The sequence below is a fragment of the Acyrthosiphon pisum genome, chromosome A1, assembly GCF_005508785.2.
Source record: "Acyrthosiphon pisum isolate AL4f chromosome A1, pea_aphid_22Mar2018_4r6ur, whole genome shotgun sequence".
NCBI lineage: Eukaryota > Metazoa > Arthropoda > Insecta > Hemiptera > Aphididae > Acyrthosiphon > Acyrthosiphon pisum.
In genome coordinates this window covers 159,012,672-159,037,074 of record NC_042494.1, presented here as the reverse complement: position 1 = coordinate 159,037,074, position 24,403 = coordinate 159,012,672, and the positions used below count along the sequence as shown (strand labels likewise).

At 29.6% G+C, this 24,403-nt stretch overlaps 2 protein-coding genes across 2 annotated transcripts; both read left to right on the top strand.

Moving 5' to 3' along the window:
- Positions 1 to 7,121: 7,121 nt before the first annotated feature.
- On the top strand, positions 7,122 to 13,353 carry LOC100160062 (thaumatin-like protein 1b). The gene is made up of 2 exons (XM_001942537.5): positions 7,122 to 7,560; positions 12,776 to 13,353. The coding sequence occupies exons 1-2, from the start codon at positions 7,302 to 7,304 to the stop codon at positions 13,261 to 13,263; spliced, it is 747 nt and encodes a 248-aa protein (XP_001942572.1). The 5' UTR covers positions 7,122 to 7,301; the 3' UTR covers positions 13,264 to 13,353.
- Positions 13,354 to 19,685: 6,332 nt separating this feature from the next.
- On the top strand, positions 19,686 to 24,138 carry LOC100164856 (thaumatin-like protein). Its single transcript, XM_001942683.5, has 2 exons — positions 19,686 to 20,160; positions 23,200 to 24,138. Exons 1-2 carry the CDS (start codon positions 19,902 to 19,904, stop codon positions 23,685 to 23,687), a joined length of 747 nt encoding a protein of 248 aa, XP_001942718.2. The 5' UTR covers positions 19,686 to 19,901; the 3' UTR covers positions 23,688 to 24,138.
- The last annotated feature ends 265 nt before the right edge of the window (positions 24,139 to 24,403 follow it).

The following is a 24,403-nucleotide window of genomic DNA, read 5'->3' as shown; positions in this document are numbered from 1 at the left end:
GTCGCATCTCATATCACAACTTGTTTATATACCAACGCGAACAGATCGACAAGAATTATTGTTTATTTTACAAAGTAACAACTCAAGGTTAACCACTGGACCTCTCTATCCAACTAAAAATATTATCAATAGTGTTGTTCTTTTCGCACCTGCAGGGTCATGGTATTGCCACGATTTAAGATTATTTTAAATCGCGGTCATTGCCTAAACAGCTGTTTTTAAGAGAAGCTCTTTTATCATCATCTTTATTTAATTATTGTTATTAAGTTTTTTTCCTAGGTTTTTCCTTAATTTTTATTATTTTTCTGACGCTTTTAAAATTCATCGATTCTTCAATTATTTGCTACCTTTCCTTTAAGATCAGCTACTCCGGAACGTACATTTTCTGTTCTAAAAAGACACAACATATGTATATTTAAGGTATATTTAAACATAATTAATATATTTAGTATTTATACAGATATTTGTTGTCTCCGTCTTACAAGTGCGAACATAACAAATTTATATTTAGCAAATCACGTTTAATGTTTAAATTCATTAGTTTAAAAATTAGAGTAAATCGACCTTTTATGAAACGTGATGGTAAGAAAATTATATTATATATGTTTGTATGTGAGTTTTATAATTCAATTTTTAAGTGAGTTATGTGCATTTTTAATTTACGCAATATCATATACGCATAGCTTGCTGAAAAATTGAACTATCGTAAGAACCCCACATATTATAAACACTGATAATGTTCTTACCGCATCAAGTTTCATAATATGTCAATGCACCCTAATTTTTAAACCAACGAAGCTAAATGTGATAGGCTGAACATAAATTTGCCATGTTACGAACTTGTAAGACGGAGGCAACTAATAGATGTATCCCACCTCGAGTTATGATTATAATTATAAATAAATGAAGAAAGGTTTGGCCTTATCTACAATAAATAAAGATTAAAATATTAAAACATAGAAATAGAATTATTGACTCCTGAAGCATAAGTAAGTATAGGTACCTCATGAAGAATATTTACCTTATATTTATATAACTTTGTTATTTTTTTTTTTAAATTCTGATCAGAGAGATGAAAGTATTGATTTTACAATAAGGGTGTGTGTTATTTTAGATTCTGAGTGGAACGATAAATGTATTGATTTTACAATGATGTGTTTTTTTTTTATTTATTTTTTATTTTTTTTTTGTATCTGTCATCACCTTTTAGGACAGTAAAAGTGTTTGGATTTTCTTCAACAGTACCTTTTCTGATAGGAAAGTGAATCTAGTTGGTACTTTGGGGGGTCAACATTTTTCCAATAGTTTTTCAAAAGCGCCGTGAAAAACAAAAGAAAAATTAAGGAAAAACGGGAATTTTTACGCAAAATCTGTTTTCGAGAAAATTGATTTTGGTTTTTGGTGTAACTTTAAAACAAATGACCGTAGATACATGAAATTTTCACTGGTTGTTTATATTTCCATTTACTATACATGATAACATTTTCAAAATATTTTGATTTGTTTTGAACTATTTAGGGACATTTTCAATTTTCAATATTATTAGTTTTTTTTTCTATTAACTTTATTAACTCTATAACTTTATTTGTTGAGTAAAAATACTTGAAAAAATACAAGGCTCCTACTATATTTTTATAATGACATTTGAAAAATATTAAAAATCCTTAGTCACAGTTTTTTTTTATTAGCATTTAAAGTTCAAAAATTGACAAAATATGTAAAAATCACGAAAATTAGCAAATTATTTTGGGTTAAGAATTCGTAAAAATTTTTCTTTTTAAATCTAAGATTTGAAAATATAATTCAAGATTCCTCATAATATTGTCTACCTTTATCAAAAAAAAAAAATGTCTTCAGAAAGTCAAATTAAATTGTTATTAGTGTTTGAAATTCATATTTTTACATTTGATATTCACTTGATTTCTCATGTAACGATTTTCTTATTCTGTTGTAATTAAAAAACGAATGACAGTAGATACTTGAACATTTCACTAAATGTTTATATTAGCATTTTCTATACAAGATAAAATTTTGAAAATAATTTGACTTTTTTTGAGCTGTTTGCGGACATTGTCAGTTTTCAATTTTTTTAGTTTTTTTTCTATAAATATCAATAAAGTTTTATCTGTTGGGCCAAAAAGTGTAAAAATTTAATACAAGGCTCCTGATATATTGTTTCAATAGCAGTTGAAAAATATTAAAAATACATAGCCACAATTTTTTTTTATAAGCATTTAAAGATCGAATTTTGGCAAAATTTATCAAATTTAAAATTGAATAATTATTTTGTAGTTAAAAATTCATAAAATGTTCAACTTTTATATCTAAGGATTGAAAATTTAAAACAAGATTCCAAGAAAATAGTTAATTCTGTTACCAAAAATTTAAAAAATACATAGGCACAGTTTATTTTTATAGTCATTTTAAGTTCAAATTTGGACGGAATTACATATTAAAAAACCTAGAATAACTATTTTAGTTATTTTGTTGTGATTGTATAATATTATTCGTGAGTACTTGAAACTTCTAAAGTATACTATTATATATTTATGATAGTATCACGGTTTGTTGTTGATGGCTAACGCGTTATGAGTACCTAATGGCATAAGTGTGCGCACGGGGTAGTCATGGTAGGCACTTAACTACTCTGCGAACTCCCCCGGACCCCCACAATATTCAATATTATTATTATTATAATTGATAGTCAATCATAAAATAATTTTTTACCACGGCAAATATAGTTAAATGAGGTTACCCCATCCAAATTAGTTTTTGTAACTTAGGTGTGAATATGAATACTATTTATATACGTAATATGTGTGTGTGTGTTAATGAATTTATGTATGAGTACCCAACCAGAAATTCTGCGCACGCTTATGCCTAATGGATATTGTTTATTTATTTATTTATTTATTTATTTATTTATTTATTTATTAGAATATACGGGCTAGGCCCTTTTTTACATAGAAAAAACAGGTAATAATGTGATATGATTAATTTGGAATTTATTATAGGTCAATTTTTTTTTTAATACCATAGATATAATTATATAATATATTAATATATCTTATACCTAGATTCAATCTCCGCTCAGAATCGTTTTTCTTATACAATGATATAATATCATTGAATTCAAATTTAATACTATCCATTATACAGTGACCTACTTGTAACCTACTATACAGCAGAGCGACATCCACTTGCCTACTTTTTTAATTTCATATTCTCTAACGTAATATTATTGAATTATTCTGAGTATTCGATCTATAAAAATCCAATTTTGGGCAAGTTACTAATTACCTAGTTCCTAGAACTTATAAATATTTTAAATTAAAATTTTTTATTTAATTTAAAATTTAAATCTGTTGTTTTGTTAAAAAATAAAATTATTTTATTGTATATTTTAAATGGGTACTAACATTACATATATATATTATATAGTGACCCACTTGTAACCTACTGTACAACAAAGCAACATCCACTTACCCACCTCTTTAAAAATTGTATTCTATTTTTCATTAAAATTGCCTATATCGAACCCCGTAAAACTCCTTTTATGTAACATAAATATTTTTTTACTTTAATATTTATAAAGCTAGACACAATTTATACCTGTATAGTAAGACTAATAGTTTAACGGATAAGATCACCACCTAATGGTACACTATAAGCCAACAAATTAATTTAATTATACATTAGTACATTACTATTTAAAAAGTAAACTCATGAATAATAAGATCATATTTTATTATAATCTGCCAAGTATAGTTACTGGGGTTTGGACCATTTTTTTCAAAGGAGTATTTAGTTTTCAAAATCCCTTATGACTATTCAGTATTCATTAAAAAATACAAATATATAAATAAGTGAATACATTATGTGTATTATGTGGATTAGATATAAATATACATCATAATATGATATATACATTATGTAGGTATCTATTTATAGAAATAAACAGTGTATCACAACTGGTTGTCAAATAGAAGATGTGGAAAACTTCAAAATACACGTGATTGGGTCTCATTATTAAATAAATAGAGATTATTTTAAAACTAATCCTATTTCTGCATTATTTCTGCTAAAATTTTGAAAACTTTCGCATTTAATTTAAAATACTAAAGTGTTACATACAATATAAAGTACAATATAATATATTATATAAGTACCAATAGTATAACTATAAAGGAAATATAAACATAAAATACATTTTAAATAATAACAAATTGAAAATATAACATTAAAATAATATAAAGTCTAAAGTTTTTATGTTTTGGTTTCAGGGGTCAGAGCAGAATCAATTACCTTGTGTCCTTGTGTATATAACTTATTTAACATTTGTGTTTATTATTATGTATTAACCTAGTATTAAAACAAAGTTATGAACACAATGTGTGTCTGTACGATGGTCTTTCTACGATAAATGATTATTTTTGTATTGTAATATTTTACATAATTACTCATAACCATGGGCGTACACACGGTACTCACGATTATATATCAATTATCAACAATTTTTGTATTATAATTTATAGTCTATATTAAGCAGTATGGACCACTTGAATTAATTTTAGGCTGATGACAGAATCATGAGGGCCCCAGGCCCCTGAATCTTGGCTTGTGAACAGGTATTTACAAACTATAGCTGTGTCATACAGTTGTAAACCTAGGAGGATATTTTATGATTTGTTTTCCCTAATGTATTTTAAATGTATAAATACAATTAAAAACCATTGGCTATGTTTTAAGTTATTTTATATTTTATATTTTAGAAGTAGGTACCTTCATTTCAACAAATTATAATTATAAATAATAATCCAAAGTCCATACTACATGTTTGAAAAAAATTATAACTTTGTAGCTTAAACAACAACTAACTTACTTAAGAAAAATAATATCGAAAACGAGTACAGGTTAAACGTTAAAGTTCATACTTGACAACATTTATATTAAAATAGCTGCATAGGATTTACACTTCGTATGGTAATTATAACGGGTTTTACTAATGTTTTGTACTATTTTACCTGTTTACACGCGTGGCATTAGTGCGAGTGGTTAAGTACTTATGGTTTGTAACTACTAAATACTAAGCAACGTGTGAACTAGGCATAGTATTAAGTAAATAAAATTGTGTGCAAAAAATTTCTAGGTTAGTTTTAAATTTCTAGATAACTTCAATTCATTGTTTTTTTTTTACGTAAAACGGTGATTTTGCAGTTGGCCGACACGTAGTTTGGCAACACCCAATTCGCGGACAATTAGTATTTACGGTCGTTTTAATAAAATTATTTATTTAAATATTAAATACATACAAATTATCTGATAGAAGAAAAACCTAATGTCAGTGACCTGGCCAAAAACTGATGAACTTACGTTAGTGGCCCTGCGAATGGCTAAGTACACTGGTACCTATGATCTCAAATATTGGTACTGACCATAATATGTGCAGCTACGTCACGGTGTCTGCTTGATGGTATTGTCCGCCACAAAACGCAGACATGCTTACGTCAAAATTAAACATAGGTACCTAGTAATAATAAAAACATGCCTTCACGGACTGTAAGATAGTTTGTCCAAGTTGAGACATATCAGTCAAGGCCCAACGGTCGTATTTGTTTGTTTCTCATAGTCTGTAAATAACTTTGGTAGTTTAGTATTCTCAATTCATTGCATTCTTTGATTTGAATACATTATATTTATATGTAAAATATAATATCATTGATATTGATATAAAATAAGATAGGTAATAATAATTATTGTTAAAGTTTCTGAAAACAAAACTTAAAAATAAATAGTGAACACAATTTGAAATGGTATAAAACTTGTATATTTCCGATGTGTTTTGATGAAATATAGCATGAAAAAAAGGCTGTTAACATTGTTTTTTGGTAGTGCAGGCACGTCCGGCACGCCCTGTGCATACGACTAGGGCTACCTATATCGGATAATATGTATTGATATTATTTAATTTTAATTATGCTCGTACAAAAACATTAATAAAGAAATACAATTAATTGTATGTTTTTTTGTATTGTAACATTTAAAAAAATCGTATGTTATACATATAGTATGACTATTATATGGATATATTATATTGATAAATTATACCACATAATATCTATAATTATATGTAATTACAATATGCCCTTGAGTTGTTTTGATTAACTATTACCTACATCCATTTATTAAAGACGCACTATGTATAATAAGCCAATCATTAAGTTTCAAAAAATACTAATAACTGTTTCTTTTCAGTACCTAAATAGGTACCATAAATGGTCGCCTCACCGCTCTATACAATTCGATACATCCAGTTAATAGTCTAATAATATGTGTGAATCTTGATAAAATTATTACTATTACTATTATAACTATTACTATGTAGAACGTATACGTATACTATGGGTACTTATAGCCTATAGGTATAATGAAATACATATAAACACCTTTATTTTACTTATGAATTATGATAGGGTCCAGCCGGTGTAGGATACATCGCCACCAACGATAGGGTAAGCCATTTGGGTAAGCCATCCCTTACCCCTGCCAATAACCTGCAGAGAGTACATTTTCTTTAATTTTTAAAAAATATATATGATTACAATTATTTTTGACTCGTATAGTGTTTTGGTAGGAAGCGCAAATGCCGGAGTATATACTATATCATATATAATAGAATTTCGTGGCCTTAACTCGGGGGAAAACACACAAAAAGTGCAGAGAATGGGTGGTTGGCCAAATGGGGCAATAAAAAACGACGAGGAAAATATCAAATGATCCACTTGATACAATTTTAACATCCATTTTAGTTTTAATTTTGCTTGCATAATTATTATCACTATCATACAAATATTTATAGGTAATATATAATTACTAATTAGATATATCTATTTATTTATATATATACTTATGTATTACTATTATTGAACTTATTACATATAGCTATATTTATAATTTTCAGAAGCATTAATAAATGAAAAAAATAAATTATTACGTATCGTCGTATCCCTTATATAATATTTATCATTATTATTATTATTATGTATAAAGTGTATATAATTATGGTGTGAAAAGAACTATACATCTTGATAATCAAATTTGATAGAGAGAGAGAGAGAGAGAGAAAGAGTTCCATTTGTCCACAACCTTGAGTTGTTCCTTTGTGTATTATCCAGATTATTGGTATATATACAAGATGTGATATTAGATGCGACGTCATTGCTAATTCAGCTCTCAAATTCTACGCCAGTAAACCGCCTATACAGTATACCTATCATTATCCCGTGGTCTCAACTCTCGAGATGGACTTTAAATTTGTAATATTTTTTGTTCAAATGGTTGCAGTCACTAAAGCACACATGTTTAGAATAACAAACAACTGCCCGTTTACTGTATGGCCTGGCATACAAGGCAACCCGGGACACGAACATCTTGAAAATGGCGGATTTTCGTTGAGCCCTTACAAGACCCATTTAGTAATCTCGTCTCGAAATTGGACGGGCAGGATTTGGGGCAGGACCAAATGCAACAGTAAAGGAAAATGCGAAACGGGCGATTGCGGTAAGTCTATATGGTCGATTTGTAGTAGCTAGCTAGGCTTATTGCGATACGTCCGACCCTTACAATATTATTAGGAAAAGGGTAGTAGAGATGTCTTAATCGCGTTAGGTTCTAAACCATTTAGTTAATTATTAGCAACTATTACATATATAAATAATAAATATCTCTAATATTAAAACAATTTTGATAAAAATGAGAATGTAACGATTTAAATATATAGGTAACAAGTTTATGGAGAAACTATTATACAATGGTTTATATGTTATTTATGATAACCTATAGGTATGATTGCCATGATGATTTTTAAGTCAGCCAAAGCTACTATAACACAGAATAGAATCACCTGATAGGCAGAAAGTTTTCGATTGAAAGTTTTTATGAAATTTGAAAAGTTTTTTAGGTTTGTTGGAATGAAAAGTTTTGAAACTTTTCATTACCCATCAAAGAGTGATGGATACGATTATTGAAGTATTAAATTAATTTTAAGAAATATATTAATAACAGCTAATAAATCACTATAATTAGGTATATACATTGGTAAGGTGATGGGATGTAATGTATAACAAGAAATTCGAATTGTGGAAAAGGTATACAAATACAATTAAAGGTTTAAAAGTGCATAGTAAAAAGTTTCTGAAAAGTTTAATCGGGCGAGTAAAAACATAAAAGTTTACATCTCTGCACAACAATTTATGATTACGTACTTATCAAATATGCGATTTTTATTATAGCATTTTCCAAACAAAAATCATTAAAAACAATAGAAAATATGAAATGAAAGGAACCTCTAAAATATGTTCTTAAAATAAAATATATGACAAAACAAAATATGCATAATGCAATTGAGCATTTGATCACAAATGTATTAAATTTACATTAAAAATACTTACCTTTGAGTTTTATATACTCTAATTATTACAAACTTATCCATTATTATTTAAAAATAATAGGGCCACAATAAATACGACTCTTGGATGGTGCTCAGTAGTCACTTGTTATTGGGTTGCAGGCGCCTCATAGCTTTATGATCAGTGATTATAGTAATAAACTAATAAAAGTATAAACTCGGCTCTAATAATTTAATAGTAATTACAAAAATAATGGGAAAAAATATTAACCATAGGTATACTTAACCTTTAGTTTATCCAGTGTACTACCCAAACATAGGCGCAATTAGAGTTAAAATTCTGGAGGAGACTAACAAAACTATATTTATTTAGAATAACCCAAAGGGGGCTTATATCTAAATCAATAAGAGATTTTGTTTTTTGAGGTGGGGGACTAAATCTTAGTCAGGGAGGGCTTAGCCGAGGCTAAGCCCTCCGCCCCCTCATAATTGCGCCAATGGGCAACCTGCAATTTCACCCATAGGTCATATACGCCATACGGCTATACGTATTTTACGAGTGTATTAATTATTGCATTATATATTTATTTACCTATAACACACTAAAAAAATGTCATTAAAATCAGTCGAGGCGTTTAGGATAAAAACATTATTATTTTCGTCACGTGGTCATCTGAGTTACTACCATGATTTTGCACCTGATCTGCCCAATTAACCTATGGCAACCAATAATAAATAAATACTAATTTCTACTAATTATTTCTCTTATATGAGCAAGTATTATATTTATTTAGCATTTATAAATAAAATTTTCAATCGTAAATCTCAAAATCCTCATTTGAGCACCTCCCTGGTTGGTGGTAGGAGGGTGAAAAATACTTATTTACCTATTTTCATACAACCAAATAATAAATATACAAAATACATTTCATTAAAATCGGTCGAACCGATACGGAGGAGATCGTAGTGTTCGTAATACCATGACACGAGATTTTTATATAGGGTGTATCTCATGTCATTGTACGCGGGGATTTTTAACGATTATGGATTGATGACATGGAATTTCGTTAAAACAAAAAAAGACGTGTTTCTTTATTTTTAACAGGCAATTTTTTTATAACAATTTCGAAATTTTCAAGCACACAGGTGTACCAACAGCAAAATTAACTTTATTTTTTCAAATGGTAACTACTATATTTCTTAATGCATTCCAGTAAAGCTTTTTTTTCTGAAAATGTTGATAGTCAAATCATCAATTTTGGTTCGCTAGTTTATTAACAAAACTTTAGAGAACAATGGTTCCCTAAAGTTTAGTGAAATTTGCATTTATACTTTGAATAGAAATAATTGGTGTAGGTTTGATTTACAAGAGTTTAATAATTGTTTCTTATAACTACCTGTTCATACTCTTAAGTAGTTTAATCGGTAATCTAATGACACTCTCTCTCAAAAAAAAAAAAAAACACAAAATTGTTGGCAAACATAGTTCATTATTTTTATTTTAACATACAATCATCAAAATCAGTATTATTATTTTAATTTGTTGCTATAATAGGTATCGTAATTAATTACTTCACAATTACTTTTCTTACAATATTATAAATTTGGATTCTTTATTAGGTGGCTAAAGAAATAATGGTAAATTGGTAAATGGTATTCGATTGTTGACATTAATGTCTTAGGTATGAGGATTAAAAAAAAAAGTGATGAAAAAAGTGCAATGTTTTGTGATGCTCTTCTGGTAGTGGGATAAACTTGAAATTTAAACCATATAGGTTCCCTATATTGGTAGGTATCGCATGCAAAATATGAATTAATAGGAGTTAAAATTCATAACTCTTCCTATTTTTTAGTTTTGGACATTTACATTTTATTTCGTACTTTTCCTATCATAAATTCCTATCATACTTTTCTTACAATAGCATTAATTTGGATTCTTTATTAGGTGGCTAAGGACTAAGGTAATACCTAATAGTATTTGATTCTTGTTATAATAATATTGGATATCTATAATTAGCTCAGATTAAAAGTATGCCTAAGCTAGATGTAAACCTATATTGAGATTGACTATTTATCTAAATCTCTTGCAAATAGTTTATTTTAAATCACGATTATTAAATAATTCTTAAAGAATATCAACTGCTAAATTCATACTTTGCTTGCGATACCTACCAATATAGGAAACTTATGGTTTAAATTTAAAGTTATAAAAGTTAGTTACAAGAAAAAATTATTTAATCCTTGTAAATTAAACCTATACCAATTATTTAAATTAAAAGTATTAATGCAAATTTTACTACATTTTAGAGAACCATAATTAAAAAGCTAGCGAACCAAAATTGATAATTTGAGTATCAACATTTTCAGAAAAAAAAGCTTTAATGGAATCCATTAAAAAATATTGTAGTTACCATTTGAAAAAATATAGTAGTTACCATTTGAAAAAATAAAGTTAATTTTGCTATTGGTACATCCGCGTGTTTAAAAATTTCGAAATTGTTATAAAAAAATTACCTGTTAAAAATAAAGAAAGACGTCTTTTTTCGTTTTAATGAAATTCCATGTCATCAATCCATATTCGTTAAAAACCCCCACGTACAATGACATAATATACATCCTGTATAATATTAAATTATAATATATAATACTAGTAGAAATATGGTGTACCTATACGTTGTTTTACAAATATATTTATAAAAAAACCAAATCTTTTATATATGTTCGGACAGCTAGTACCTATTAGAGTGCCTTGATAAAGGCTTTATTATCAAGGCACTCTAGTACACATTAGTACCTATATTATCTAGTTAATAAATATAAATTGTATATACCAATTCATAACAGAAGGATCGTCATTCCTACGCGATACCCACGTTTTGGCTAGTAAAAAATGTACGAACAATTTTCATTACTATTAACCATTCATTGTTATAGGTTTATGTTCAATTTATATTCTAGTTCGCTCGTGATGCGACCTACCTCTGCCTAAAAAAATGTGGCTCCCGAAGTAAACATACAAAATTTCAAACGATTCATTCAAGTTGCTATGAACAGTTATTATAATTTATGGCTCAGATTTGTATGCATTTACATATTTTAGGAAAAGCAAACAAATATATGTTTAATGTAAGTGTGATTAATTATTTTAGACAGAGACAGCTCATAGTCGCCGTTGATGATGGTGTGACTTTAAATACCTAACTAATTAATATTTAAATATACGCGTGTTGTAATTTGTAATATAATAGTATTATTCTTTAGAAATATTGATACGGAAATAAAATGTTTAAAATACTGTAGTCGATAGTATAAGCGATTGCCGATTAACGACCGACAACGACCCTACCTACACATTGTATTTAATTTAATTTATATCGTGATATTTTCGGGTTTGGAATTTGAAAACAAGTATTAGAACACAGTTTAAAATATGTATGACGTACGCACGTGCACGATTTTGCACTTTAATTATAAATTATAATGTACATATTCAAAATGGCTCAGGTGAAGAGACGTTTTGTCCTAATACTACATAACGAGTTTGCAGCATGGCACAGCATACCCACAGGCTCCTGGTATCTGACAGTATCTGTATGAATACAATGTATATCTTACACGTAAATATTGCTTAAAATTTGGTGTTTTAAAAAACTAATAAAACAATAATAAAGTAAATATAAATTTAATGTTCTTATTTTCTTTAATTTTAGTATAGGGGGTGCAGTCGTTCCTCAATCCACGAAAATAGAAGTTTAATTTTTTATGGTCAAACACAGTTTTGTATCGACGTTTGTGCCTCTTTTCTTTTTATTCATATGAACATTTATATGAATTTATATGAAAACAACAGGAACTTCGTATTTTAGTTTTTAGGTTTATATATAGAGGTTAGGTTAACCTAAGGGGTAACACGCGATTCCGCACAATATATCTTTTTATCTACCGGATTCCACACATTTTCGTAATACAAAAGATTGTTTTATCTAAACCAAATTGATTCCGCATGAAAATTGCGGTTATTGCTTTTTATAAATGTTCGTATAACTTGGTAAGTACATATATTGTTATTTAAAAATAATAAAAACCAAATAATTTATACTCATTGTATATTTTACCTGCCTTAACATCATCATATGTGTAAAAAATCCACTCTATATATCTTTATATAGGTACATATACCTTTCCAATGATACATCTATTTTCCCTTACTATATGCATATATGCAAAGTTATTGATACGACTAAAAAAGTGATGACGTATTATGTATATATATTAAATATAAAATTTGCAAATATCATAGACATAATAGTCTAATATTATATACGATTTTATTTCGTATTTTAATTTCACTATAATTTGATGATGCAGGGAACAAGATTCAATGCAACGGTATCATGGGCGTGCCACCCTTGTCCCTAGCTGAGTTAGAGTTCTCTAAGATCGACGAAGTGGACTTCTACCATGTGTCGTTGGTGGACGGCTTCAACTTGCCGATCAGAATTAGGCCTGACCCGTTTTCAGCGTCCATAATAAACGACACCAACTGTCAGCCGGCCGATTGTGTGGCCAACTTGAACAGCGGGTGTCCGGCCAAACTGGCTGTCAAGGCGGCCGATGGCTCCAGCGTTGTGGCGTGCAAGAGCGCCTGTACGCTGTTCAACACGAAGTCTGACTGCTGCCAAGGTGTCTATACCACTCCAAAGACCTGTAAGAGAAGCTCGTGGCCCAAAAACTATCCGGCATACTTCAAGTCAGCCTGTCCGTACGCCTACAGTTATCCATTTGACGAAACGTCTAGCACGCATACGTGTCAAGGCAATGCGTTAACCAAGTACCACGTTTTATTTTGCCCTTAAGCCACTTATTGTGTAGCTATATATATATATAGGTTTATATTAGTTTTCGGGTAGATTTATTTTCACGTATTTTTAATTAAAAAAATTTAACTGTATATATAATATAATGTAAATTGTATAAAGAAAAAATGGATTACTATGTCTTGGGACTAAACACAGAAGTGAAAACTTCTACTAATACATTTTTACAGAACTTATCCGCTCTATGGTATAGTATATGTCATATACTATATGACGTATAAGACACGTTTTAACATGGTATGGTTGCCCATCAACTTGTGAATAAAAAAGCCACAACAGTGAATCTCATTTTTTTACTATAGCAGCCTCCCATAGTTCCATGCATAGGCGCAAATAGGGGGAGTGGGGCTTTAGGGACTAAGCCCCCCAAAAATGTCCATAGCCCTCCCAAACATTTCCTACATTTTGTTTTAAGCTTATTCAATATTATCAAAGTAAGGCCCTATTAGCCCTATTAGCTCCCCCAAATCTCAAACGCTATTTGCGCCTATGGTTCCATGTGAGAAAAATAGTGCCGTTACTCGCGAAACTGTTGTTAGATTCATAACGATAAGCCTCGTATTTTACCGTATAGGCGAAGGGCAACCGCCAACCATAGGTACTATCTTAAATCGTGGTATAAGATAGCCACTATCCGCTGATGAACTACGCTCGCTCAAACATATTTACATATGGAATGTATGTACTGTTGATGCATTGGATTGAAAGCGTTACATTTGTCAGTGTCACTGATTATTTTATACGTTTACTCCCATTAACGAGCGCATAGAAAGCGCGCGCACATGTTTATTCATATAATATATTATTATAGAATGTATTTATAGTGTATACTGTATAGGTACAAAGTTATTATGTAAGTTATATAACAGGGGCGGATCTAGGGGGCGGGGTTCAGTAGGTCAGCTGACCCAAAGTTAATATTTGCCGATCAAATTGGTCTCTTTTCAGATCTTGGGCAGTTGGACACTTGGCCCCTCAGATTTACTTGAAAAATGAATAAAAATTCACATTTTATCAATTCATAATTTATGTATTATATTTATCGTTTTAGTAGAAAGTTGAGTAAATCATATTTTATTATATACGACGTGCCATACCCGGTAACCATACCATCATTGCGCTGATAAAATTAGATTTTATTTACAAATCAATAATAAGTTGTATCGCTAAATAATAATGGGTCTATTGTATATAGTAATAGTAATATAGTATACAAAAATACAAAATTGTGTATGCCAGTTGCGACGTGCGTTCGCAGAACTAATGAAACTATTTATATATAATCCGACGTAAATCTATAGCCCGTAATAAGTCTATGGCTAGGTATGACTATATCTCTTCTGTATATTAGTTTTAAATTGTAAGCCGTTACAAAGCTTAAATCTAAACTCCAAATTATGGAAATTGAACCAGTTTGACGGCTGAAAGAAGTTTCAGTCGTCTCAAATTAATTAAGACGTTTTTTCGCTCCACTATTGCTGAAGAAAAATTGTCAAATCTTGCAATACTTAGTATTGAAAAATGTACAGCTGAAAAAATTAATTTCAATAGGGTCATTGAACCTTTTGCAGAGATCAAAAAGAGAAGAAAACTATTATAATTTTAATAATGAAATAAACACACATACAGTACCTATAATTGAATTTTAGATTATGAGTGAAACTATACTATATCATTTTCTATACACCATAACATTTTTCAAATATTTTGACTTATTTTGAGCTCTTTACGGACATTTTCAGTTTCCATTTTTTTTAGTTTTTTTTTCTATAAATATCAATACAATTTTATTTGTTGGTTAAAAAAGCTTGAAAATTTAATAGAAATCTCCTATTATATTGTTTCAAAGGGAGATGAAAAAAATTAAAAATCCATAGTCACAGTTTTTTTTTTATAAGCATTTAAAGTTCAAATGTTGACAAAATACGTAAAAATGACGAAAATTTGCAAATGATTTTGAATTAGAAATTCATAAAAATTTTTCTTTTTAAATCTAAGATTTGAAAATGTAATACAAGATCATTCATAAGTTTATCTATCTTTATCAAAAAAAAAATGTCTAAGAAAGTCAAATTACATTTTTATGAGCGTTTGAAATTCATATTTTGACAAAATATATCAAATTTAAAATTTAATAATTATTTTTAGTTTAAGGGCTGGGCCACACATAGCGGTTCAGCCGCAGCGGTTAAACCGCCCAACAAATTCAAATTGTTTGATTTTAAATGAAACCGCCTAATATGCGTTCACACTTACGCGGTTCAGCCGCGGAAATTGCCGCGGTTGAAAAATCGACCACAACATGTTGCGGTTGACCCGAGTGCGGTTCGACCGCCCAAATGATCAAAACGCGTTGTTTTGAATTAGTCCGTTCACAAATAGCCGCGGTTCATTTTTCAAATATCATATATTATTATGCATTAAAAAATAAGAACTCCAATAGCCCGCTCAAGTTTCTAGTAACTTGCATAACCCGAAATTACACTGTTTTTTATTTGTAAATAAGCTGATGTATTAAAATATATACCTACCTAATTTTAATTTTTTTTTATCAAATCTATTCTACTGAATATGAAAATCTGGTGTCTTTTCTTTTGGACAGCGTATAGAAATAGGTTGGTAAATGGTAGGTAATGTAAGTAGGTAAATAATATAATAAAATGTAAAAATGCCTCATACAATACAGATATACTTAATTTTTCATTACGAGCATGTCAACTGTAAATTTACGGTACTATTAAGTTATATAAATAAATATTATATATGTATTAATAGTACATATTTATATTACCCGTGTTACCGGCCGTAGTAAGTATAATTTTGTTGGTTATTTATATTATTTCATTAATTTTAATTAATTTTGGGTCGTCCAAAATATTATATACCTACCTATAGTTTGGTAAATTGGCTTGATTATTTTCATTCAACATTACTTGTTCGTAGTGTATGTTTGTGGTTTTAAACACTTGTTAAACAATAGTTTGAAAATGTTCAACTTTTACAGCTAAGGATTAAAAATTTAAAACAATGTCCCACGTAAATAGGTTATATAGAAATTACTTTATTCACAATAATATCATCAAATATACTTAATAAAATCATAGGCTGACTGACCGTTTTCGCTCAGAATCGTTTTTCTAATACAATGATATTATATCGTTGAATTCAAATTTAACACCATCCATTACAGTGATCCACTTGTAACCTACTGTACAGCAGAGCGACATCCACTTACCCACTTTTTTGTTTTTGTTTTATTACCTAGTATATAAGTATAGATTTTTAATCTAGTTTTAATAAGTGGCCCCTTGAAATGTCCTGACCCACAGTCTCCAAACTCTGGATCCGCCCCTGTTATATAATATAACATATAAGTTTGAATCATACAAGACTACAAGAGTTGACATTTTTAATGACAATGAAGTGCATGGGATCAGCTATTATAAAAATGGATCTTTCAATGTTTGTCCATCTGTTTTTTAGTTAGAGACTCAAAAACAACTGGACCGTTGTCAATAAAAGCTTTATCAATAAATAATTGAACTCGCATCGCGCACATTCTGTATTATAATATTATATTTATCTGTTATCGTATTATACCTATGTGCCCGAGTTGTATATGAAATGCGGATATTTTTTATTAATTTTTTTATCAATTAAAGCCAGTCAGCCTTTATAACAATATTGACAAAATTATACAAAAAAATTAATATGATACAATAAATAAACGAAAAACTGTAATAATAAAACATTTATGTGGCTCGGCCCGGCGCAGTGGTTGAAATTTATCACGCGCGACGTGATTGAGAGTAAGCAACAGCCGCTGCCACTAGTTCTCGGATGGGTGACCACCCGGGTTCGTAGTGCGCAAAAATCTTGCCACACATACACGTGTTCCTAACCGACCGTACCAACCGTGGTATTTTTTTGATATAATTTATATGAAAAAAGTTTTTCAAGTTTGAAAAACGCAAACAATAATGGTTTTTGCAACAGTAAGAACTTTTTCATATAAGTGATAACAAACAAATAAAATCAACGTTGCACAGCAAAAGTTCTCCTTTTTATGTGGTGCAAATCTCGTTAAGTTAGCCTTCTCGGTTCTTTCCCGCGCAAAACAGTTTTCGGTATGTTGTACATTTGTAAGACGGGGACAACACATGCGGGTGTCTTCTTAATAATATTTCTTTATTACGGAAATAAATTAATATATTATAAAATTAAAATCTATCAATATTTGCGGCGAGTTAAATATCACGCACATAAACTTGTATATAAGTGCGGAACACGCTCACATATTACGCTAATATTATCATAATCATATAAAATATAAAATATATAATATTATAATATTATGTGCATAACGAGGTCACGTGATGATATATTTTAATACGAACAGCGCAGTCAGTGGTGACAACACAGAAACTCGTAACCCCGGTGAAAATGTATACCTCATAATATTTACATACTTATTACTTATTAACTTATAGGTGATATAAAATATAAATTATAATATATCACCCACTCGGCGCACAGACAACGTCTTGTAAGTTGTAGGTTTAAGTACCTACAACCCTATATACTGGGTTATTCACCAAGCATGCACACCCCATTTTAGATTCTGAGCGGAGAGATGAATTTATTGACTTTACATCTTTGTGGGTTTTTTTTTATTTATTTATTTTTGTGTCTCAATCATCAACTGTGAATGTGGTTTGGGGGGATGGGGGGGGGGGGGGGGTCAAATGGTAAGTATGTGTTTACAAAGACTCCAATATAAAATTAAAATTAAAATTAAAATATATAGTTTGATTTTGATTTTACCATGCACATACCTACCTTTGAAAAACCTGTTACGGTAGAGGTTTGTTATCGCCCCGGGTGCGGGAAAATGTTATCTCCCCACTGCTATAATAATTGGTAGGTACATAGACTATAGAGGTACCTAAATAATGTAATGATTTGATGTGTCTCAGGAAAAACAGTCTATTACCATAATACCTATTTATTACACAGGGTTTTTTAAAAATCAATAATTAAGCATTAAACGTGCTCGATTTAGAGAAGGTTAAACACTATATTTTTTTCTGAGAGTTGGAAAACTTATGCTAATTTTTAACCACATGGAATTAAACATAATATTATATTGTAATGATAGCCACTCTTCATAAATATAGCCACTTTTCAGTATTAAAAAAAAAAAATGTATTGTACTAATGTTAAATTTCCAAGATGTGATTTTGTGGTCCAACAATATTATAATTGATAAAATTATAACACAAAACATTGCGAAGAAGGATACCAATAAAATACATTTCTTGTATTATTAAGCTAGCTATATTATATATTTTGAGTATGCAAGGAGAAAAATGAGTAGGTTAGGTTCGGTTAGGTATTTTATTATAAAAGTGATTTATACCCATACATTTATTTACCACGTGTAAATACTACTGTACACTGATATCCACATATAAAATAAATACATTAAAAGTACCTACACATAGTTCGTCAAAAATAGAAACAATATTGTGGTATTTTTATACTAATATATTATATAAGTGACATATTAAATAAATTATACAAATTTAGTTTTTGTCCCCACTTGACTCCCCCCCCAAAAAAAAAAAAATTTCTATGTGGCCTGGTAATGATTTGAATGGCCTGCAAACATTTTGGCACCAACAAAAAAAAAGTTGAATTGACGCCCCTGAATACCTTACAAGTCTGCAGTCGAATTAGGGTAAGTTAATTTATTATGTAATTATATATATAATCATATATATATGATAAGGTAGTAATTTAGTGTGTGTGTGCAATATATATAAATAGTAAATAATATACAAGTAAAAAAGAGTTAAATACATACTGCATGCACATCCTATTTTCAAATAACCACAACTCACAAGCGGCGCCCAACGTGGAGCTCGAAGCCACTACCCCGAGATCAAGAGTTTGGTGCTTTTCCAACAGATAGATATTAGATACGATAGCGTGGACGCTTGACTCGGGGGGAAACACACAAAATGTGCAGAGAATGGGGGCCAAATGAGGTAACCAAAATTACAAAAAACATCGAGGAAAATATCAAAGCTAAATTATCCATTTGAAACAATCTTGAAAAATAAAGCAGAATTTTAACATCCATTTTAGTTTTAATTATATTTGCATAATTATTATTATTATCATATAAATTATAATACATTATTATGTATTACTATTTCTATTTAAATATATTATTTTTATTAGTTATTGCCCATATTTATAATTTTGTAGAAGTATTAACAAATAAAACAATAAATTATGACTTATGACTTATATACTATTTATCATTATTATTATTGTTATTTTTTATATTGTTTATAGATTATAATTTATAGTGCGAAAAGAACTACACTATACGTAATTTTCTTGGTTAGAGGGAGAGAGTTCCATTCGTCCGCAACCTTGAGTTGTTCCTTAGTATAACAGTTTATATTATTGTCGAATGGTTCACGTTGGTATATAAACAAGATGTGGTATAAGATGCTACGTCATTGCTAATACAGCTCGCAAATTCTGTCGACAGTTAACCGCCTATACAGTATACCTATAACAATCCAGCGGTATCATCTCTCGAGATGGACTTTAAATTTTTATTATTTTTTGTTCAAATGGCTGCAGTTACTAAAGCACACATGTTTAGAATAACAAACAACTGCTCGTTTACTGTATGGCCTGGCATACAAGGCAACCCCGGACACAAACATCTCGAAAATGGTGGATTTACGTTGGACCCTTACAGGACCCATTTAGTTATCTCGTCTCGAAATTGGACGGGCAGGATTTGGGGCAGGACCAACTGTAACAGTAAAGGAAAATGCGAAACAGGCGATTGCGGTAAGTCTATAAGGTAGATTTGTATTAGGCTTATTGCGATACGTTCAACCCTTATTACAATCTTATTTGGAATACAGTAGTAGATAATATGTATTAATCGAGTTAGGCTCTTAACGTACCATTATCGCAATTAGTAATTATTACCTACACAAATAAATAAATAACAATTATAATATCTCAAATAGGTATTAAAAAAATGTCTATACAATTGAGAATATCACAATTTAAATATCTAACAAGCTTATTGGACTAACTATACAATGTTTAATATGTTATTTATTATAGCCAAAGAGAAATCGGAAAAGTTTGACAATTTGGGAAAAACTGTAGGCTTTTTTTCCATGAGATTGTTTTAGATAAATGGTTGCCACGGGTTATATATATTGTAATATAATTGATCTGATATAACAATTTTTACTTTTAATTTTGATAATAATTTTGGTCACTATATTTTAACCCATGGGTGCACGTTGGTTTGTCAGATGTTAATAGACTCAAAAACTATTGGACCGCTTTCAATACACATTTATACCTATAGATTCCTTGTAACTAAGAAGTAAGAGAGTGTTTTTAGTTTATTTTTTCAATCCCTATAATACTAGACAGCTAAGAGGTAGCTCACACATCACTTTTTGTTCAGCTCATAAAAAAACAATATTTTTTTTGTATAATATATTCATAGGGTGAATATTGGTCACATATTATATGACTATAATAATATTATAGGAGAAATATGGTGTATACGTTGTTTCAGAAATATTTTTATAAAAAAACCAAATCTTTGGCATGGGTAGGACAGCTAGTATCATACCTATTACCTAGTCGATAAATATTAATTTTATATACCAATTCATAACGGAAGAATCGCCATTACTGCCCGATACCCACGTTTCGCTCAATAAAAAACATACGAACAATTTTCATCACATAATTGACCATTAATGTACAATTTATATTCTGGTTCACTCGTGTGCGGCCTGTCTCTACCCAAAAAATGTGGCTCATAAAATAAATATAAAAATGGAAAATTTCAAATTACATCATCAATGTTGCCATTAGTGGCTAAATTTAGGGCTACAGTTTGTTACATATTTTTGTAAACTGTAAAGCAAACACAATATATTATATTTCATGAAAATGTTGTCGTTGCTGGTGATAATAGTGTGACTTTCAATACTAAAAAAATTAACTAATTAAAATGAAAATATAGGTGTATAGTAATTTGAAGTATAATACTATATTACTATATTAGTATAGCTAGTATAGAAATATTGATACGGAAATAATATTTTTAAAAATACAAACTGTAGTCGATAGTAGCGATTGCCGATTACCGACCGACAACGACCCGCGTGGGTAGAGTGGCTACCAACACTTTGCATTTAATTATATCGTGATTTTATAATATGGTTTGGAATTTGAAAATTAGCATTAGAACACGGTTTAATGTATGTACGATTTACACACGCGCACAATGATGCTCTTTAATTATAATGTAGGTACCTACGTATTTAGAATAGTTAAAACGAGAAGATGTTTCACGCTGTATATACGTGTTTGCAACATACATAGTACCTATATACCCACAGACTCTTAGTATATGACATCATCTGTATGAATTCAATGTAAACCTTACACGTATATATTACTTAAAATGTCTGTTATAAAAATCAATAAAACAATAATATAATAAATATAAAATTAATATTCTTATTTTCTTTAATTTTAGTATAGGGGGTGCAGTCGTCCTGTAATCCACGAAAATGGAAGTTGAATTTTTTATGGTCAAACACAGTTTTGTATCGGCGTTTGTGCAATTGTACCTCTTTTCCTTTTATTCGTATGGATATTTTATAAATATGGAAAAAAACAGGAATTTCGTATTTTAATCGTGAAATCTATAAGGGGTAACACAGATTTCGCACAATATAAATTTGTATCTACCCGATTCCGCATAAAAATTGTCGCGGTGTTGTCAGTTATGGTAAAAAAAATATATAATAATATTAAATAAAACAAATAATTAAAAATAAAGTATACAGAACAGTTTATTTCAATTGTTTCCCTCAATATCCCCAACTAGATTAATTTATGATAAACGTGAATAATATAAGTAGTAGTTTGATTTTTATGAATAAATAATTGTATGTAATTTTAATTTTCAAATTCTATTGTTAATGTAAAATTAATATAACAAAAATATAGTAAAAATGAGTAAATATTTTGAACAGTTGTAACTTGTAAGGGAAATACAAATTGCATCTGCCGGAACATAGATGAACTGTTGATTTTTAAACGTGAAACATTTATCAATTTTTAAAATCCTCAGTTGTCGTAAAGCATTATTTAATGATGTCGGAAGTACAGGAAAATGTTTTTACCTTATTTCTCCCTGACACCATAATACGAATTTCTGAGTTATTCATTTCGAACAGGTAATTGATGAGTCCAGATACACCGTAGACGATGATTGACTATTGAGATAAGCTAGAATTTTTAATAAAACCAAAATAATTTTATAATATTATTATGTTATATTAATATCAAATATTTTTGTGTTTAAAATTATTTTTAAAATACAATCGGCAACGTCGCAAAATATATTTGTGCGGAATCGTGTGAATGAAAAGGCATATTATGCGGAACCTAACCATTATTTTATAAACTGGTTATAGCAGTTATTGGTTTTATATTATTTTTGTATTAATTGGTAAATTTTTATTTAAAATTATTTAAATTTAATTTTACTAGACAGTGGAAAAATATGTGTATTCTTATTGTTGTATTTTACTTGCCTTAACATCATAATATGAGTAAAAATAAATATATTTATATAGGTATACCTTTCCAATGATGTATCTATTTCCCCCTACTATATGTATATATGCAAAATTATTGATACGACTAAAAAAGTGATCACGTATTATGTATATTATGTAGGTATATGTATAGATTATGCGAATAGAATAGATATAATAGTCTAATATTATGTATAATTTTATTTCATATATTTCATTTCACTATGATTTGATGATGCAGGGAGCAAGATTCAATGCAACGGTACCATGGGCATTCCACCCTTGTCCCTAGCTGAAATGGAGCTCTCCAAGGTCAACGAAGTGGACTTCTACCACGTGTCGTTGGTGGACGGCTTCAACCTACCGATCAAGATTAGGCCTGTCCCGTTTTCAGAGTCCATGAAAAACGACACCAACTGTCAGCTGGCCTACTGTTTTTCCAACCTGAACAGCAGGTGTCCGTCCAAACTGGCTGTGAAGGCGGCCGATGGCTCCAGCGTGGTGGCGTGCAAGAGCGCCTGTACGCTGTTCAACACGAAGTCTGACTGCTGCCAAGGTGTCTACACCACCCCAAAGACTTGTAATAGAAGCTCGTGGCCCAAAAACTATCCGGCATACTTCAAGTCAGCCTGTCCGTACGCCTACAGTTACCCATTCGACGACACGTCCAGCATACATACGTGTCAAGGCAATGCTAAAACCAAGTATCACATCATATTTTGCCCTTAAGCCACTTATTGTGTTGTTGCTATTTGTTTATATAGGTTCAGGTTAAGTTATCGTTATTTAACATGATTTTTATAAATTATTTTGTCTATATATTATTATATTATATACAAATGAATGTAAATTGTATAAGAATAAAAGTAAAGTTATTTAGGTACATAAGTGTAGGTATATAAAATAGTAAAATACTATTTTCAAAAAGTAAGTTCTTTCCCTCAATACTTAGTGTTTCTCGAAAATGTCCACCATTAAATGATTCCATTAGACAATTTAAAACCCAATTATTATATTATTATTATCATTTAAATCTTACTAACGATTGTCCATTTTGAATCAATCATTACCGAATCAAATTATTCGTTCAGAATAATTCATTTTACTTAATAATTTTTAATGTTAGATTAAAATCTAGTTATTAATATTATTTTTACTTTTAGATTCTGAGCGGAGCGAGGGAGCTATTGTTTTTACAATGGTGTTTATTTTTTTTTATTTTTCTTTTTATATCCTGTATACAAAATTTCTTCCAGAAGGAGTGTTTTGATTTCAACATATAGTACCTTATCTTTTAGAAAATTTGATCAAGATGGTACTTTAGAGAGGTCATTTTTCGATTTTCTCAATAGTTATTTAATGCTCCTGGAAAAACCACCGAAAAATTACGAAAAAACGCTAAAAATGGGATTTTAATTTCTAACACTTTGTTTATCACCATAGAA

What these genes read in the sequence shown, in the direction of transcription:
- LOC100160062 (XM_001942537.5), top strand. Translation starts at nt 7,302, where the DNA reads ATGGACTTTAAATTTGTAATATTTTTTGTTCAAATGGTTGCAGTCACT. An exon ending in ATGCGAAACGGGCGATTGCG is followed by an intron (nt 7,561 to 12,775) that starts GTAAGTCTATAT and finishes TTGATGATGCAG; the next exon opens with GGAACAAGATTCAATGCAAC.
- LOC100164856 (XM_001942683.5), top strand. Translation starts at nt 19,902, where the DNA reads ATGGACTTTAAATTTTTATTATTTTTTGTTCAAATGGCTGCAGTTACT. An exon ending in ATGCGAAACAGGCGATTGCG is followed by an intron (nt 20,161 to 23,199) that starts GTAAGTCTATAA and finishes TTGATGATGCAG; the next exon opens with GGAGCAAGATTCAATGCAAC.